General features: G+C 36.9%; 2 protein-coding genes across 3 annotated transcripts in view; both read right to left on the bottom strand.

Moving 5' to 3' along the window:
* hcrtr2 (hypocretin (orexin) receptor 2) overlaps positions 1 to 5,536 on the bottom strand; it is a 37,163-nt gene extending 31,627 nt beyond the window's left edge. Inside the window, exon 1 of the mRNA XM_016477140.1 lies at positions 5,320 to 5,536. Within this exon, the coding sequence (XP_016332626.1) occupies positions 5,320 to 5,536 (217 nt within the window). The remainder of the gene's footprint in view (positions 1 to 5,319) is intronic.
* Positions 5,537 to 11,780: 6,244 nt separating this feature from the next.
* fam83b (family with sequence similarity 83 member B) overlaps positions 11,781 to 18,756 on the bottom strand; it is a 17,643-nt gene continuing 10,667 nt past the window's right edge. For both annotated transcript variants that reach the window (XM_016477182.1, XM_016477181.1), the window contains 2 exons: positions 15,018 to 15,142; positions 11,781 to 14,474 (listed from right to left, as the gene is read on the bottom strand). In XM_016477182.1, the coding sequence (XP_016332668.1) occupies positions 12,419 to 14,474; positions 15,018 to 15,142 (2,181 nt within the window). In that variant the 3' untranslated portion in view covers positions 11,781 to 12,418. The remainder of the gene's footprint in view (positions 14,475 to 15,017; positions 15,143 to 18,756) is intronic.

The raw sequence follows: 18,756 nt of genomic DNA, 5'->3' as shown, positions 1-18,756 counted from the left end.
CACATCTAAGTGGGCAGTTCTTACCAAAATATGCTGCAATGTTGACCAAGCTAAGTGAAGAAGATTCCCAGACCCTTGACACACTATTGAAAAATTAATAGTGAGATCTTACCACTGATTGTGATGCCCAGATCCACTGCTCTTTTCTTCTGCAGCTTCACATGAAATGTTCCACTGCTAGGCACAACAGATTCTGGCCACACAACAAAATACAGCATTATGATGAAGTACAAATACAAGTGTGATTTTCAATTAAATAGCAATAAAAACTGAAAACAAAGCAAGAAATTCATGTCTTAAGACCTCTTTGTGGAAAATGTAGAAATTAACGTTTTAAGAAATTGGAAACCTCTCTAACCTGCCACATCAAATTCAATTTCTAGCGTGACCTTATTGGCCAGAGCAGCATCCCGGAGCAGCTGATTGGCCTCCTCCAGCGTTCCATCTTCTGTAGGAATTCCATTGATGGATAAGACTCTGTCTCCAACCTGGAGAAGCCCACACCTGCCAATCAAAATAGGATAGAAGGACTAAAATGCTCTAGAAACGGTCATTTCATGTTCCCTTCCTCCAGCGACTGAATCACTGTCAGTCCGAACACCTCTTAAAGGGACAGTTCACCCAAAAATGAAAATTCTGTCATCATTTACTCACCCTCAAGTTGTTTCCAAACCTGTATGAGTTTATTTCTTCTGTTGAACACAAAAGAAGAAAGTTGGTAACCAAACAGTTGCTCGTAGCCATTGACTTCCATAGTATTTTTCTTCCATGCTATGGAAGTCAATGGCTACCATCAACTGTCTGGTTACCAACATTCATAAATGATGACAGAATTTTCATTTTCGGGGGAACTATCCCTTTAAATGGGCAGTTCCTGGCCAAAATAATGTGCAAAATGGACCAGACTTCATGCCAATAGTCAAAAGTCTGACTGAAAACCATTTCAAAAGTTGTTGATTTTTTTCAAACACAACAACAAAAATGCATGATTTACTTGTTTTCTCAGGTTTCTATATGCAAGCCCAGTGTCACTGTGGGTAACCATGTGTGCATGGCAGAGGCGGACTTAACCATTAGGCAAAGGTAGGCGACTGCCTTGGGCCCCCAAAAGCCAAGGGCCCCCTAAAATGCTTTTTATATGCGAGATGCGCGTTCAGTGCGGATGCACAAGTGGTTGCTGTGGTGTTCAATACCGTCTGTGTCGTCTGTGTGTCCGCGTTGAACGTGCTTCTTAGCAAAAGTAGGGCGATGTAGAAAATGGGTATTCATAAACGGAATGTATTCATAAAAACGGAATTTACTGTGTAACGCGGAATGTGACAGAATGAATGGAGCAACGCTCGCGGTTGTCGTCTGTAGTAGCTAAATAGTATTTTTGCCATTTAATATTCACATGCACTAGTCCATATCGCGATTTGATTGAAGTGTACTGAATTGCATTTGATTTATTCATTAAATATTTGACGAATTCTGTGACATTGCTCGTTACACAGGAATAAAAGATAAATTAATTTTTTTGCCTTCATTTGATTACCAGAAAAATGAAAATACACAACACAGAATTTCTAAAAAATTAGTAAATAAAATAAAAATTTCATAAGGCCCTATTATTGTATACAAATTAATAAATTAAGTTGTTTTTATGAATTCAATTAATTAGATATGTTTTTGATTAAACCATTAAAATGAAATACAGAAACATTAAAATGGAAAGCGCAGAATTTGCGCCCTAAGAATGTAATTCTTGTTAAACTTTTAATAGGCCTAAATTGCTGTTAAATTAAACAAGTTTCATGATTTTAATTAATTAGACATGTTTTTTGTTCAAATTTAATATAATCATCCAGAAAAATAAATAAACTGAATCCAGAAAAATAAAAACGGAAAAAAAGATTTTGGAAAAAAATAAAACTTAGGCTAATTTGGGAAAAAAGCCTTACGTTGTGTAGACAATTGCATAGGGAAAATTACCCCAACGCACCACCTAGTGTCCAACCTACTCTGATACTATTCACCTGTTTAAATGTGAACAAGGGATTTACAACATTAAAGAAATCCTTTATTTATAACATGTACATGACAAATCTAAAAGATTAGACACAACTATGGGACACGGTCGTGCAGCAGCGAGCAACAGTGAAAGCAACCTCAAGGTTGTAAATGTGTGAAATTGTATAGGGCCCCATTCCTGTATTTTGCCTGGGGCCCCCAAATCACTAAATCCGCCCGTGTGTGTGTGTGTGTGTGTGTGTGTGTGTGTGTGTGTGTCCAAGTCTTGTACACTGTAAAAACCGGCTATGTTCATTGGCGTAGCCTGACATATTCATTCTGATTCAGTCAATAAATTAAACGACATTTCTGACTTCAGTAAAACTTAATTTAGATGTTAATACTTGAAGTGAATTTACCTAACATTTTTATATACAGTAGAGCACTCGGTGATGTAAAGGAAAATAATTTAAAAGGAAAATGGCCTTTGCACTGTTGAGTTCATATCTTATCATATCGTATCATATCTCTGTGTTCATAATTAAGGTGAATTAATACATTCAATTAATTTGAATTAATACATTCAAATAATGAGATAAGACACACCAATTTGCAACAACAAACAGCAAAACAAGCTGTTTTGTACAGCTAAAAATAGCTGGACACGGATGAGACCGGAAGCCAGTCCCAGTCTTGCCCATTTTTACGGCAAGAATAAGGTGGATAAAAAGTGGTAATCTGCAATTCTACCTTAAAGAGCTATTTGTGCCTGATTTATTCCATACATTTTACTTTTGTTCATATAAGTTGATGTAAACATGTTGGGTTCAGTGAAGGTAAATAATATTGTGATTGAAATAAAACCAGTTAATTTAGATGCAACCATTTTAAGGTTACCACTTTTTCTACGCATCAGACAAGTTTCAAAATAGCAGACTCTTTTGAAGTCATACATACAGGAGCAGACAGAATTTAGGCTGTTATCCACTGAAAATCTCAATCTGTCGCAGCTCTCAAATCAAATATTAGACATGTTGCATTAAGTTTCACATCAATGGTCACAAGACACAAAGGTAACCAACAACATTTGACTTCAGCGACACATTTGGGGCCAGAAAGAAAATTTGTGTTAGACTATGGTAATATGATTTACATACATGCAACTTCATCCTTGCTTAACAATTGTTTTCTGCTTATCATGCTGCATAACGCTTTGTAACAAATGCCTGCATTGACCACAGTATCTCTGGAGGCTACTCCTCTTTACATCAAAGAACAACTTGTTACCATTTATTGCCAAGACATTATTAGATAAAGCAGCTACTCACATCCCCAGCCTTTTATCCTTGCAATTATAGCAGTACATCTGCACCCTGATTCACCAAAATGTCTCCTGTGAGCTTGGTAAAACTGTCTCTTTATGCTTCCTGCACATGGAATGAGCTGCAGCATACTATTACCTTACAAACACTCTCCTCTTTGAATGCCCTTACAAACTGGAAACATGTTGCTGTTTTCCATAATCCTTGACCTGGGGTGAAATGGGTATTTATGGATATCGCTGATATGACCTGTATGTCTTTCTTCTTTTGCTATTTTTCCTGTGTTGTTTCTATGTTTGCATTTATGCATAAATATGTGACATTTTTTATATGAAAACTGTAGCTGCCATCTTCAGTTGGACTCCCTGGAAGAGGTCTTGTATCACAATTAGACTTAACCATCTAAATAAAGGACAAATAAAAATAAAATCTGAGTTTTAAGTACAATATATGATTTGAGGGCTCCGGTGAATGGAAATATTACCACCAAATAACGACTTCTCACCCAAAGAAATCACACAGCTTCAGAGGACTTTAGCCATGAATTTCAGCCAGAGTTTAGCCTTGGACTTGTTGTGCCAAATATTCCTTTAAAGTGAAGTGTGTCGTTTCAATCCGTCCTGTTTGTTGGATAACAGGTCCTAAAGTCATTGGCTGAGGTAGACTGCAATTCTGTTTGATGCAACAAAAAACACTCACTGCACCTTTAAAGAGAATAGCACATGAAAAATGTGAATAAAAAATTCTAAGTCGAATAACATTTCAAGGGACCCATGATTAATATGTCAAAATTAGTTAACCAATTACCTGGGATATCCAGATCATTGGGGCGTTCATCGTATTTCTAAATTCCTTGAGAAAACTTCAAATGTCGAAATTTTTACTTTGAGAAAAGTGGCAACTGGAGGTTTGGCATTTTGTTAAAATTGTAGATGCATTTATGGTCCATAATATGTGCATGTGAGGATGTAACTATTCTTAAATCTTAAACTAGCAGAAACTGCAAATAAACAATTGCAGCCCAATTAAAATTCATTAGTAGCGTTAATGACTTTAAAGATCTGAACTCAGTACAGTTGTTCACATAATGAATGTGACTGTTTTGGGCGAGACACTGCAGGTGAATAGGGTAAAAAAAATTAACTACTAATTATCACCTTACTTACCCAGTTGATGGATTACATTGATAATTGCAAACATTTTTTGTATTACAAGTTTTGCAAAATGTTATGTTTAAATATGTAAATGAGGCATTATTTAATGAAATATGCACTAATTTGCATACATTTCTAGTACAAAAATCTGAACATTGGATGAAGTCAGTTTCAAATTTCTTGTTTATTTTTTTTTTTAAATATTAGAGACAAATTTTTTTACAGAGGGAATTTTGGGTATCTCTTTTTGTCACTCCATAATTCAGAAAATACTTTGAACAGCCAGAAAACAATATATTTTCACAATTTTGGGGGAAATAAAATGTTGTATATAATCAAGCAAATTATATATGAACAAATCCCTCTGTAAAAACCTTCAGAATATAGACAGGAATAAAAAATGTAAAGTTTGGTGTGTGTAAGTGCTACTGAAGTGGAGATTTATGGCTCAGTGTAAGAGAAAAAACTCATTTTGAGAAAACGGCCTTTAAAAATATGTATTGTAACTGAAATCTATTGACACAAATAGATAAAGTGCTATAAAAGAAACGCTTAACAGTGTCTTTTGGGTGTTTTCTTTCCACTAGTCTGAAAAAACACTTTATGAAAAGCCCAAAATTTCAAAATTGACAGGTGCATGAAAAACTGTGTTTTTGCCTGCAGTGTCTCCTCTTAAGCAGAGAAGAGAAATTATTTTCTATAACATTTTCTGAGTTATAATATGATCCCACGCGCAAAGAAATGTAGCAAACATTATGGACAAACCTGTATTCGTCTGACAGTAAAACATTTTAAAGCACAGCTGAAATAAATTTTTCTGAGTTACTTGCGCGTTTCAAACTTAGCCTACTTACCCAAGGTGTTTCCAACCAGAGACACAAGGAAAACTATGATATATCCAGCTATGAGCACCCATTCATACTGTTTAGGATGCAAATATTCCCTCCAGATGTACTTGAGAAGTTCATCATCTTCATCGATGTGAGAATGGGAGTGGATTTCCATGGACTTCAGATGCTGCGCTGATGTTAAACAGTCATTACAGGCGTCATTAGCGGTGATCCCAGACATGTTTGGCGTGGAGCCGGGCTCTCTCTCCAGCATCGCGGATGGCTGACACCGCGCGATTGAGGGGAGAGAGAGGGAGAAGAGCAGAAGACTGAGAGTTGGAGAGCGTCGTGACGCACTGTGGACCTCTCAGCCTATAACCAATTAGTTAGCAAGACTGAGAAGTCAGAACCTGCATCAAGTGATTTCTGCACGGTTCTTTGTATCTCATGAGGATACTCATGTTTATGCTACTGTATAGCTGTCAGACCTATGGCGCATAATAAATGAAGCCTTATTATAGCCTACCTGTTATACACTAAAAAGGTGAAACGACCATGCCATTTAAAGTGCATTTTAACACTCCCCATATAATAATAATAATAATAAACGTCGTTTTGTTTAAATTGTATTTTCACTTGACACCAGAGTGTTGATGTGCAGAACACATACTGGCTATAAATTTACTGACTGTGGTTTATTTATTTATTTATTCACTTGTTTTTTTATTTATTTTGTTCGTTTATTTATTTATGTATGTATGTATGTAATGTACAGTATGTATTGGCTAGGGAATGTTGTAGTGGCTAGGGGGGAAAAAGGCTTGACGCTCACAGTCCAAAAGATTCCATTGTCCACAGTGTAGTTGTTCCAAACTGCGTTGAAGAGCTACAAATGAAGTAACATTTTTTACAATTAAAAATAAAAAGACAAAATAAAAAAAGCGCAAACTCAGTAACATAAAGGATTGCAAATATATAAGCTAGGCCTATATATTATTGTTTAGCGTTTGTTTATGGTGTAATTAAGTTGTAAAAAGCCAACAAACAAACAGGCATATGTCTTTTTGTGTGTGTGTGTGTGTGTGTGTGTGTGTGTGTGTGTGTGTACCTGGTATTCCCTACGTTATGGGGTCCAAATGTTCCCAACAAGGATAGTAATACCCGTAAATTTGGCTTCCATGAGGCTTCCATGAGGAAAACAGAATATAAATCATACTGAATGAAGTATCTTAAAAAGGAGGGAGGGTTTGAGAAACTTCATAGAGTTTAGAGTTCAGTTATGTTGGGATTTAGATCCGTTTCAGTTACATTGCGTTACCATCGTGGTAAAGACAGGAGCTTTTTTAAGGCTGAGGGCAGATGTAAACTTTATTGGATCAAATCCTATCAGGGAGCCATCTAAAATCACTTTGAGACTTCTTAATGTGGTCACTTCAAAATAACTTAATTTGACATTGTGCAAGTTATGTGATCAAATTATGTTTGTGTTACTCAATTAATTCATGTGGAACTGATGCACATGATTAAACCATGTAAATCCAACACTCTGGTGGGGATGCCATTTATATGACATTTATATTGCACTTGTTGTGCATTTTAGCTGTTCATTTACCCAACAACAGCGTTTTGGGGTCCTCAAAATGCAAACTTTTAAAAATGGGTTTCAAAGTGCAAATTTTAGAAACCGAAATACCATTATCATAAACTACAAAAATATGAATTTGTGAAAATGATGTCATGTGTATTATGTTTAGGTATGTGCGCAAGCATGTAGGGTTTCTTTACAAAGTAACATTGCCAACTACTGGCCTGGCATGAATAATACATGTTTTTAGTCATTTTCGCATATCTATGTGAACAGGGATTGTTTTGACAATGTTATTTGTATTCAAGACTTGCAAACTGCAAACTTTTACTTTTATAGCACATCGTTGTTGTGTAAACGTACCCTCAGTATCTGGAGAGTTCATCTTCAGCCTTGATTAAATGCATCTGATCAAGTTAATCAAGGCCTGGAGTATATTTGAAAACTAAAGGTCTGTGTGTTGGAGCAGGTTGCCCTCTAAGAGTTTGGCACCCCCTTTTTCCACTTTATGTTTTGTCTTTTGGAAAGTAAACCTTTTAATTAATATTAAATGAAAACTTAAGGTTTAAGCCAAATGATAACTAATGGTTTTAACCCACCCACACCCACAACAAACAGAGCCAACAAACACACTTACAGTATGCCTTGCCAGTGTGTGTACCTGGTATTCCCTAAGTTATGGGGTCCAAATGTCCCCACAAGGATAATAATACCAGTAATTTATTTATTTTTGGTCCCCATGAGGAAAAAAGCATATAAATCATACAGAATTATCTTTTTTGAAAATGTAAAAATGCAGAAAGTTTTGTGTGAGGGGTAGGTTTAGGGGTAGGGTTCGGGTAAGGAAAATACAATTTGTACAGTATATAAAAAAAAAACATTACACCTGTGGAATGGCCCAATACGTGTGTGTGTGTGTGTGTGTGTGTGTGTGTGTGTTTGTGTTTGGGCAAGATGAGAAAGGAGGGAGACTTCATAGAGTTCAGTGTTCAGTTATGTCGGCATTTAGTTGAGGTTTAGATCCATTTCAGTTACGTTGGGATACCACTGTAGTGAAGAGAGGAGCTTTTTTTAGGCTGAGGGCAGATGTAAACATTAATGGATTAAATCCTGTCAGGGAACCATATACAATCACGTTGAGACTTCTTAATGTGGTCACTTCAAAACAACTTAATTTGATGATGTGCAAGTTACGTGAACAAATTATGTTTGTATTAATTGATTCATGTGTTACTGATGTACAGAACATGATTAAACCATGTAAATTCAACACTCGAGGCATTTACGCTAAAAATGGAAAGCTTGTTATGCATTTTAGCTGTTCATTTACACAACAACTTCATTTTGGGGACCTGAAAATGCAAACTTTTGAAAATGGGTTTCAAAGTGCAAGATTTTGAAACCGCTATACCGTTATCGTCTTTGTGTAAACTACAAAAACATGAATTTGTGAAAATGATGTAATGCGCATGCAGGTGCGTAGTGTTTCTTTACAAAGCAGCATTGCCAACTACCCAGCTGACATGAATAATACAGTGTTTTTAGTCATTTTCGCGGATCTGTGTGAACGGGGATCATTTTGACAACATTGTAATTTATATGCAAAACTTTTCAAAAATGCAAATTTAAAACTTCCCATTTTTAGAAAATCATTGTTGTGTTAACGTACCCTCAGTACCTGGAGAGTTTAGCTTCAGCCCTGATTAAATGCATCTGATCCAGCTAATCAAGGCCTGGATTATTTGAAAACTCCAGGTATTGGAGCAGGTTGGAACTAAACTCTGCAGGACTGTTGCCCTCTAGGAGTTTGGCACCCCCTTTTCACTTTGTGTGAATGTTTTTTGTCTTTTGGAAAGTAAATCTTTTGATTAATATTACAGTAAATGAAAATTTAAGGTTTAAACTATAAACCATTAATATAATTTGAGAAAAATAATGGCTGTAACAAATGAGACTGATGTGTGTGTGTACCTGGTATTCCCTACCTATGGGGTCCAAATGTCCCCAAGGATAGTGATACCAGTACATTTTGAGGAAAACAGCATATAAATCATACAGAATGATAATTTATTTATTGATTTTATTTATTTTTAATTTGGTCTAAAGTGCTGTTTTCCAGTGTGCCTTGCATTGCTTTCTGTAAAGATGTATTAGAATTCATAAAATATAGGTTGTGAAAGGAGCCGTACAATTAAGGCTGACTTGAATTATAATGTAGGTATGGATATTTACCTAATTGGTACCAGGTCCTTAACTGACCTGCTACCACCCATATGAATTGTATTCTGTGAATACAAATTGGATTTCACACTGCAAAAATTCTTTACATTTACTACATTTACCCGTAGCTCTATTAAAACAAGTGTTCCATAGACAGAATTTCATTGTGCCTGGAAAAGCATTTTTTAAGAAATACTTTTTATGTTTAATCATTTTAATAAATATTTGTAAATTATGACATTGAGGGAATACTGTTGTAGTCTATCAGCGTGCAAGCTGAAATGCGATGGACACAAAATGGCTAAAACAAGCAGAGGCCACACATCCGGCGATGGATAATCAGTCAATGTATTCATGACCTCTGTGACACACCAAGGTGGATCTTGTAAGCATTTATGTTTCTAGTTTGATGCTGGTAGAAATGTGTGATATGGTCATATAGACACAACCATTTTGTAAAAGAAATCAAATATGAGGTTGACATGTCATTGCCATGATAAGCACACATTAAGACTCTGTTCTTTCAAAGGATTTACATATGAATAAATACATTTTTACTGTTGAAAGAGGTTGTCAAATAGAAATGTGCAAGAATTCCAGTTCATCGTAAAAGCTACTCTGAAATTATGCAGAGTATGAAAGTGCACCCCTAAAAAGAATCCTAGAGGAGCATAAACAGAACATACGACTGAGATTTCTTAAGAATTAATACGAATTAGCTACCACATTCATATATGTAGAGCCAACATACCTCTGTTCCACGACAGCTTTCCAGCATCCTTCCTCCACCCCAGCTCCTCACTCTCATTTTTTCCTTTCCTATGGGGGGAGTACTTTGGGCTTAAGTCAAATTTCGAGCTTTGAGCTCTCTCCTCGGACAGTACGCCAAATTCATATTCTATAGTGTATCTGATTAAGTGCAAAATTGCAACCTCTGATATAAATTAACTGAATGGTATCTTAGGCTAATACAAGTCTTTTTGCATTTGGTTACATATCTAGAGGCTACTAGAGTTGACCAGATCCAGTTCAGGCCCATCTTGATGTTGCTGCCCAGTGTCTACAAACTGCGCCATGTGCCAAGAAACCACTTGGCATTTCAGTGGATCAACATCTGCATCTCCTGGCCTTCCATAATAAACCACTACTTTAGCTGCACCTGCATCTACCTGGACTTTACCATTCATTCCTGGATGGTTCTCAAAGATATATTTTTACTGCTAAATATGGACAATTAGCTATTACAGTATTCTAAACATTAACATTAGCATCATGCATATACATTGTTGCATTAGCAAGCATATTGAAGTGAAGTAATGTGTAGCCAAGTATGGTAAGTCATATTCGGAATTTGTGCTCTGCATTTAACCCATCCAAGGGCACACATACAGCAGTGAGTAGTAAACACACACACACAACGTGAGCACATACCCAGAGCAGTGGGCAGCCATTTTTGCTGCAGTGCCCTGGGAGCAGTTGGGGGTTCGGTACCTTGCTCAAGGGCACCTCAGTCATGGGTAATGTGGGTGGAAGAGAGTGCTGTTCATTCACTCCCCCACCTACATTGGAGAATCAAACCCACAACCTTCGGGATACAAGTCCACAACTACCCCTAACACAACACTTTACTTCCTGAGCCACCAAGTTTGTAAGAAATTTAAGATTTCTTAAGAATTCAAGCAAAATATTTTAGCATATGAAATTTAAACATGTTTAAATTACTTTTTTTTTTTAAATACTCATTTTAAAATTAAAACTCATGTCATGAGAGTTTGTTGAATAAGGCACTAATGCTAGAACCTGCTAAAGCAGTTCCAGCAACATAACTTTGTGCTTAAAGATAGATAAGAATATAACTGAATTAGCTTGTTTTTTCTTCCCAATTATACCTTTATATAATGACAAAAGAAGACTGTAATCCATGGGCAACAGAATAGGTCCACTTTTGTCATTAAAAATGTTTTACCTCCAAATAAATTAACAGTAAATTTAACAGATATGCTCAAACTGATGTGCACATGAGATGAGGAGTCCAGTCATTTCAGTAGCCTAATAAAAGCTGCTTGGCTTTTGGGATGAATCACCTTAGGAAAGCGGCCATGAAACCCTATGACCAGCCGATTCTCATTAACACCCCCTTGAAGGACTTGCTTTTGCTTTTGCATGATGCTGCATCCTCATCAGTAGGTGTCAGTATGAAGTCCAGGAATACTTACTACATTAATTAAAGCTATTATAGTTGTTATATACACAATATAAGCTGTTATCAAACTTGATGTTAGTAAACTCAAACAAGTGAGTAAATTGCATGATTACCTTCCTGTTCCTCGCATCATAATTCAGTTTCAACATCAGTTTCATGACCATTAATTTATTTGGTAAGTAGCCTGTTGGGATACAAGCAATAGTGACTGTATTTGTGTGCAAAAAAAAAAAAAAAGTCGAACTGTAGTAAGAGAATAGCGTTTTGATATTGTTTGTTCAGTATACATTGTACTGTACATGTGCACTTTGTGAAATTAGACTCATTAATGCACATATTTAATAGAGAACTGTTTTGTATCAATCATGACAAACAATATTAACAATAGCTAAGCACCAATTACCCACAAACCGACATTATATATCTTGTATGTGTTCCAGCATTTCAATGTAGACTTTAAACAATCTGGGATATCTCTGGGAAGCATTTGTCCAGGCTGAAGTGCAATTTAAAGTTGTACAGATGGTTTACTACAGCTTGTAAGCAGACAAAAATTGGTGTGTGTTTTTTTTCCTTAGGTAAAGTTTAAAGTGGCAATTACTCAAGTGACAGAAATAATTAACCCAGTCTGCCCATTATCCCAACACAAAACATTCCTTTTAACTGTACAAATAATATTAATAATAATAAAGCAAAAGCTACTACAAAGTAACAGTGTAACAGTGCTTGCAGCATTTTCCACCAGTTATATTGCAAACCTTCAACACTGGCATTAGCAATAATGCATTCAAGTAAATATCACTGTTGCACATTTTCAAAGCCAAAATGTGTAATTTTTTAGGATCTGAAATTTTTTTCTCCTATCCCAGTTTAATATTCAATGACAGTTTCAACAAGCCATTGAGCACGAGCATCCCAGCCAGTCTGACATAACAACCTTGGCAATAGTTAGGGGCAGGACTATCTGTTAGTCTGACCATTGAAAAGTGGAGAATAGTGCTTATTAAGAAACCTGTTTGAAAATACTTATTTGTGCAATTTTTGTAATTCCATTTGGTCAATATAGTGGTGCAGAAATTACACGCTTCAGCTTCAACATAATTTCACTAGTTATTTCAGTACTTATTCTTATGTATTAAATTTCCAACCCTTTGAATGAAACGGCCAATTCTATTGTCATGTCCCTGCGTCTGCTGGTTTGTGTAACTGCTATGATCATTCATGGGCTGTCTTCTTAAAAAGACAGAATTCCTTGTTTTCTCGCTTACGTGACTCTGTGCAGGTACATAGGCAGGCTGGCCTGCTGTGGGACGCCTGCTTTCAAATGAGCAAAGCGGCTCAAATCTGCTATACAGCCTGTTTACTGATACTTGTTGCTTTGACACCAGATCCGATCTGGTTAGTGTCGATTCTGTCTTCTCGTTCTGAGAAACGACCGTGGATTGTTCCTGTGTTTTGGAAGTCTCTGCACTTGCAGGTGTGTGAGACGGATGAAGCTCTTCGGTGATAAACCGAGGTGCAGATGCCTCTCCCGCCAGGCCAGGAGAGTGATTCTCAGCTCCAGGGAGCTTCCCATTAACTCGCTTCAGTCTGCTGCTCTCAACGGACTTGGTGGAATTGGCAGTGCTACCCTGGTGTTTCTTGCCTTGCACGGTGTCATCATAATCTGAGAGAATCGTATCTGTGCTGCTTCCCATTTTGAGACTTTCTGAGTTCTTTCCTTTCGGGGAGCTGTCCCCCTTTTGTGGGATGTTTAGAAGGGATTTTATTTTCTTGGTGCTCTTTTTCAAGAAGCGCTGCGATGATGCGCTGTTTGGTTTCGAAGGCTGACTGTCCTCCATGTCCAGAAGCGTTGCTGACACAGTTCTCGAGGGAGGCTCTTGCCATTTGTTTCCTGAGGTAGTTTTGCTCTCATCTGCCTTTTTGAAATCATGGTGTGAGACGGACCTCTGGTCCTCTTTGAAATTTGGTGTGTACGCTGCATTTCTGGGATTCTCGTTTGCAGACACGTTGCAGACTTTCTGTCTTCTAGGTAAAGATGCGTACATGTAACTAGAGGGCTCAATAAAGTCACTGTTATATGTATTGCACCTGGGATCGGCCAAGCTGTGTCTTTTGTATCTGTCATCTTGCTGGTAGTCATGCTCCTTGTTTGCAAATCGATTTTTGGCTCTGTTTAAACTTGCATATATTGCATCCCTTCCGGAGCTATAGGTCATGTTACTTCCTGAGTTTTCTAAAATCTGTAAACTGCGCCTCTTCAGCAAGTAGTCATCGTGCTTTGCTGTCTGATTCCACTGGGTTGAGGAATACATCTGAGTGTTTGACTGAATTCGTGCCGGATCGTGGTTGGAGGACGCTGAATTATTGGAGTAGCTGTTCGTCTCTGGTTGTTCCGGTATGGTGGACGTGAAAACAACCGATGACCTGATACGAGAGTGTTGCAGAGGAGCCATTTTATTCTCCTCAAATTGGTCCAGATAATCGTAGTTCTCGCCGTAAGGTGCATCGTTCCTGTTGTTTAGGTAAGACTCTATCCTCCATGTCCGAAGGAAGGACTTGGAAGTACTTGCTAAACTGGGCAGGTTTTGCCTCATGTTGAGAATTTGTTTGTCGTGGCCGTGGTAAGACTGGCGCATATTTAAGCCTCTGAACATCGGGTTGATGACGTAACTTTCATACTGGTTGTCCTCGTTGTTGGAGAAGCCGCCATAACGGTTGCTCTCTGCTGCCACGTTCCAATTACTAGAGCCATACTTGGGCAATTTTGGCAGATACACAGGCTCCTGCCGTTCTCCTGCGTAGCTGTGTCTTTTATAAAACTCTGATGTGTCTTGAAGGAATCGAGCATGCGGTGTAACAAGTGGTCTTTCTTCAACCTCTCTCAGTGCCGAGAATCCTGATCTCCTTTCACAGGCTTGCCGGTAAACAGTGTCAAGCGTGTGCCTTAAATGATCTTTCCTTTCAAAGGGGTGGCTGGAATGAATCAGATATCCATCCATTTTTCCATTGGGCTTCGTCTCACACTGGTTCACACTGGCAGTCTGAAACTGAGCTGGGACTGTCGATCGAGCGTACAACGTCCGAAATTCCTCATCGTAAATCTCCACTAACTGGCCTGTTATAACCTGAACCATGCTGAGGTTGATCTTCTCGTAAGACCACATGAAGCTGTCAAACAAGAAATGAACATAAGCATAGTTATTAAATTCAGTCCTAGCAACATATGCAAGTGTGTTGGAATGCAGTTTATTTTGGGAAAGTTTTAAATGACTGCAATCATTTGAAAAATGCTTCTGAAAGCCAGAAGTAGTCAAGTAGTAATTTCTGAGAATCCCAGAAATAGAGCGTGCACACCAAATTTCAAAGAGGACCAGAGGTCCGTCTCACATCGTGATGTGCACTGTTTGTTGACATATGTTAAAAGTTTTTGGAGTCCTTATATAAAGTGGCCCAGAGAAGTATATGGACACTTAAGACACTTGTTATGCATTTTTAAGCATAAATGGCTTTGGATTATAATGCAATAGCCATTTATTTTCATTTGTGCAAATCTTTTTAACAAAAAAATATACACATTACAAAAATAATAATAATAATAATAATAATCATACAAATCTAAATTAATACCCTGAAGGAAACCCAAACAAAAAAAATATTATTATCATTAAATTAATTAAAAATAAAATAATAATAAAACAAATGCCGCCTCACCTGTATGATCCAAAAAATACTTTTTGGCAGTCAACAAGAAGAAATTTCTGCCCCATTCCTCCATAGAACTTTACCCCAGATTTGCAACAATATTCCTGGCCTTTCACTGTGCGTATCCTCATATTCTATAGCCAAGGGGAAAAAAAGATAGATATATTTTAGCAAGAAAACAAGCAAATAGAAATATGCAAGTATGCATATATGGCATGCTGTCTGAGGGGAGGGCTCTGAGCTCGGAATTTAGCCCAAACCCAGAGAAATCCCTCACTATCCCAAGCTGGGATAGGAATAGTTAGGAGGGAGGAGTTAGGGTGGAGGAGGGATGCCAGAAAAAGTTAAGTTGGCTGTATACATATTTACTAGTATGCTAATTAAGTTGATTATCTGAACGTGCTCTAACTGTGCTAAATTGGTTGATTATCTGAACTGCTCCTCCCAAGCTTTGTTAATAAAACATCAAGTACCACAATGTTTCGGGCACAAGCCTGAATGTAATTAAGAAATGTGGTAACACTTAAGATTAGGGAACACCTATTCACTATTAACTAAGAGTATGCCCTCAATAGACTGCAAATTTGCTGCTCATTAATAGTTAGTAAGGTCTTTGTTAGGTTTAGGTATGGGGTGGATTAAAATATCTAGAATATCCAGAATATGCCATTAATATGTGCTTTATAAGTACAAATAAGCAGCTAGTTAATAGTGAATAGTGTTCCCTAATCTAAAGTGTTACCAGAATTTAAATTCAATTTAAATTAGTTTTGTTCTGAGAGAGTTCTCAAAAAGTAGTAATGAATATATGATTGATTGCCCTTAGTGAATATAATCGATTATTAAAAAGTCTGATGCAATTTAACTTCCGCCTTAATTTTCTTTCTTGCTGATGTGACAATTCTCTCTTACTATTCCTCCAACCACCTTTTTTTTTTCATTCTGGTTTGTAAGATGTACTTTTCATCCAATCAATTCCCAATGAACAAAGTCCTGTCCAGCATTTTTTTCCTACTGAATATCCCTTTTTACTCAAACATATGTGACCCTGGAGCACAAAAGCAGTCGCTGGGGTATATTTGTAGCAATAACCAAAAATACATTGTATGGGTCAAAATTATTGATTTTTTTTTATGCCAAAAATCATTGGGATATTAAGTAAAGATTATCTTCCATGAAGATATTTTGTAAATTTTGTACCATAAATATATCAAAACCTAATTTTTGATTAGTAATATGCTTTGCTAAGGACTTCATTTGGACAACTTTAAAGGTGATTTTCTCAATATTTAGATTTTTTTGCACCCTCAGATTCCAGATAGTTATATCTCGGCCAAATATTGTCCTATCCTAACAAACCATACATCAATGAAAAGCTTATTTATTCAGCTTTCAGATGATCTCAGTTTCAGAAAATTGACCCTTATGACTGGTTTTGTGGTCCATGGTCACATATGTTGTATTTGGTGTTTCATGTTGATTTGATGAGAAATTACACAGATACATTGTTAAGTCTGTTTAGCAGAAACAAAATGAAAGGCAAACAAACGTCATTATTGCTTTGCAAACAAAGATAATGACAGTAAGTCTGTCTGGTGAGGCCAAGGGTCCTTTCTTATCACTGCTGATAGAGCGACAAAGCTGTTAACATTTATATGTACCATCTGTGTGCACCCAAACTAATGACGATGGGCATGTCTTGTGCAACCGTAAAATGAAAGTTTCTTGTGTCCATGGTGAAGAAAGTCTGTTAGATGTCATTTAAAATAGTAAATCAACCATAGAAATTTCAGGATCTGCATCAGTTGCTGTTGCTATGCTGTGTGTAGTGACATTTGAATATATTGAGTTCACAGACATTCAAAAAATGTCAGTAGCAGAAAAAGGTGTGGTGAGAACAAAATCTTAATTGCAGCTTTTTTTTTCATAAAATAATAGTTAAAGCCCTCTGGGAAGAAGTGGGAGGGACAGTGTTTCCATTTCATAGCTTCTTTATATGGCTCGTCATCAGAACATGAATGTTTCCGTCATATTTGACAAGAAAGTCCAAGTGAGTAAATGGTTAACTGATTTGCTCACAAAGAGCAAAGACGGTCTTTAGTTGAAATTGATCAGGTCGAAAATATTTTCTAATATTCTTTTGGTGGTTATGTACAGTATATGTTTAAGTTTCTCAAAGAACAGCTCTTTCATTTCAACAACTTTCATTTCCTTTATCGCCCTGAACAATGAACAAAAAGTTCTGAGAGACGAGAGCTCCGTAAAAGTAACAAGAGTAACAGCATGACAGGTATGCAGATTGCTGTTGACATTTTGTTTTTCTGGTTATGCATTCTGTCAGTCAAATTTTTACATTGACATCAGCCCCAGCCATCAGCTAGAACAATATAATGCAGATAAATGAGGAAATCTGGTCACACGCAGGAATCAAATATATGTATCTAATAACAAAAATTGCATTTGTTGCCCTTGACACCTGCATTTTGAAGCTCTTGAATCAACATGGTCACAGATATACAATTGCTGTCCCCTGGGAAGGTCCTCCTCAAGAGTTTGAAAGCCGCAACTGCATGATGTGTTTAAGTGATTTTGGCCAGGAATAGAATCTCTGTTTCTCTCAGGATGACAGAAAGCCTTTTTAGCACGGTTGTATTTTCATTATGCCACAGAGAACAGGAATGCTTGTCAAACAGAAGTAGCATCATACTGTGTCTCTCTTTCTCTTGGCTGCTTGGTTGATGTTGGAGCTTGAGATAAACTCACAGTCTCACTCCCTCACAGTCACGTGTACATTTGATCATGATCATGCTTATGTGGGTAGACGTGTAAAAACTGAGCTTCATCTTATGACACTATTCCTGCCATTACGTTTGCAGTTGCGTCTTCTTCATCCTTTGATTTGTTGCTTTTAGTGTGGTGTTCTGGTTAATGCACTTCCATAGTAAAAATAATCTTTATGGCTCTGTTTGAAATATTTTACAAAATTTAAGAAATGTTAATAAAATTAGCCTTCAATCATTGCAAGGAATGTGTGTTCATTTTACAAATGAAACTAAACTGCACCATATTTATGAAATGGTCATTTATTAAAGGGGTCATTGATTATGATTTTACCTTTTTAACTGTAGTTAGTGTGTAATGTGGCTGTTTGGTTGTAAACAAGATCTGCAAAGTTACGATGCTCAAAGTTCAATGCAAGGGAGAAATTGTCTTTTACAGAATTCACATTGTAAGGCCTACAACAAACGGCTGGTAGGGACTGCAACGTATGGAAGCATATAGGTAGCGAAATTCAATTTAAAATGCAATATGCAAAATGGCAATGCAATATTCAAAATGGCAACGCAATATTCAAAATGGCATTGTATTTCTGTATTTAAATTTACATTTTCCATTACCCATACGTGCAAAGTTTGGTGCAAAAGTAAAATGAAAATTAAATGATATAATTTACATTTGCCATTTCCAACAGTAGTCTTAATATGTAAATTGCATGCAAATTTGAACGCTTTATAAGTTGTGAAATTAAAATGAAAAAATTTGATATGTGTAACGTGTTCAAGCAGAAATGGTAGCAAAATGATCATTTAAATGCTATTTGTCCTAAATGCATTTAGACTAACAGTTAGAACGAACACTTAGGATTGCATTTTCATCATGACGCCGTGGGATATTTGTAGCAAAATTCAATTTGAAAATGCATTCCGAGCTGACCACGCCCACCCTCCGTCAATCATTGCTTCAAGGC

The sequence above is a fragment of the Sinocyclocheilus anshuiensis genome, unplaced genomic scaffold (assembly GCF_001515605.1).
Source record: "Sinocyclocheilus anshuiensis isolate Anshui unplaced genomic scaffold, SAMN03320099.WGS_v1.1 scaffold1540, whole genome shotgun sequence".
Taxonomy (NCBI): domain Eukaryota; kingdom Metazoa; phylum Chordata; class Actinopteri; order Cypriniformes; family Cyprinidae; genus Sinocyclocheilus; species Sinocyclocheilus anshuiensis.
This window is presented reverse-complemented; position numbering and strand designations above follow the sequence as displayed.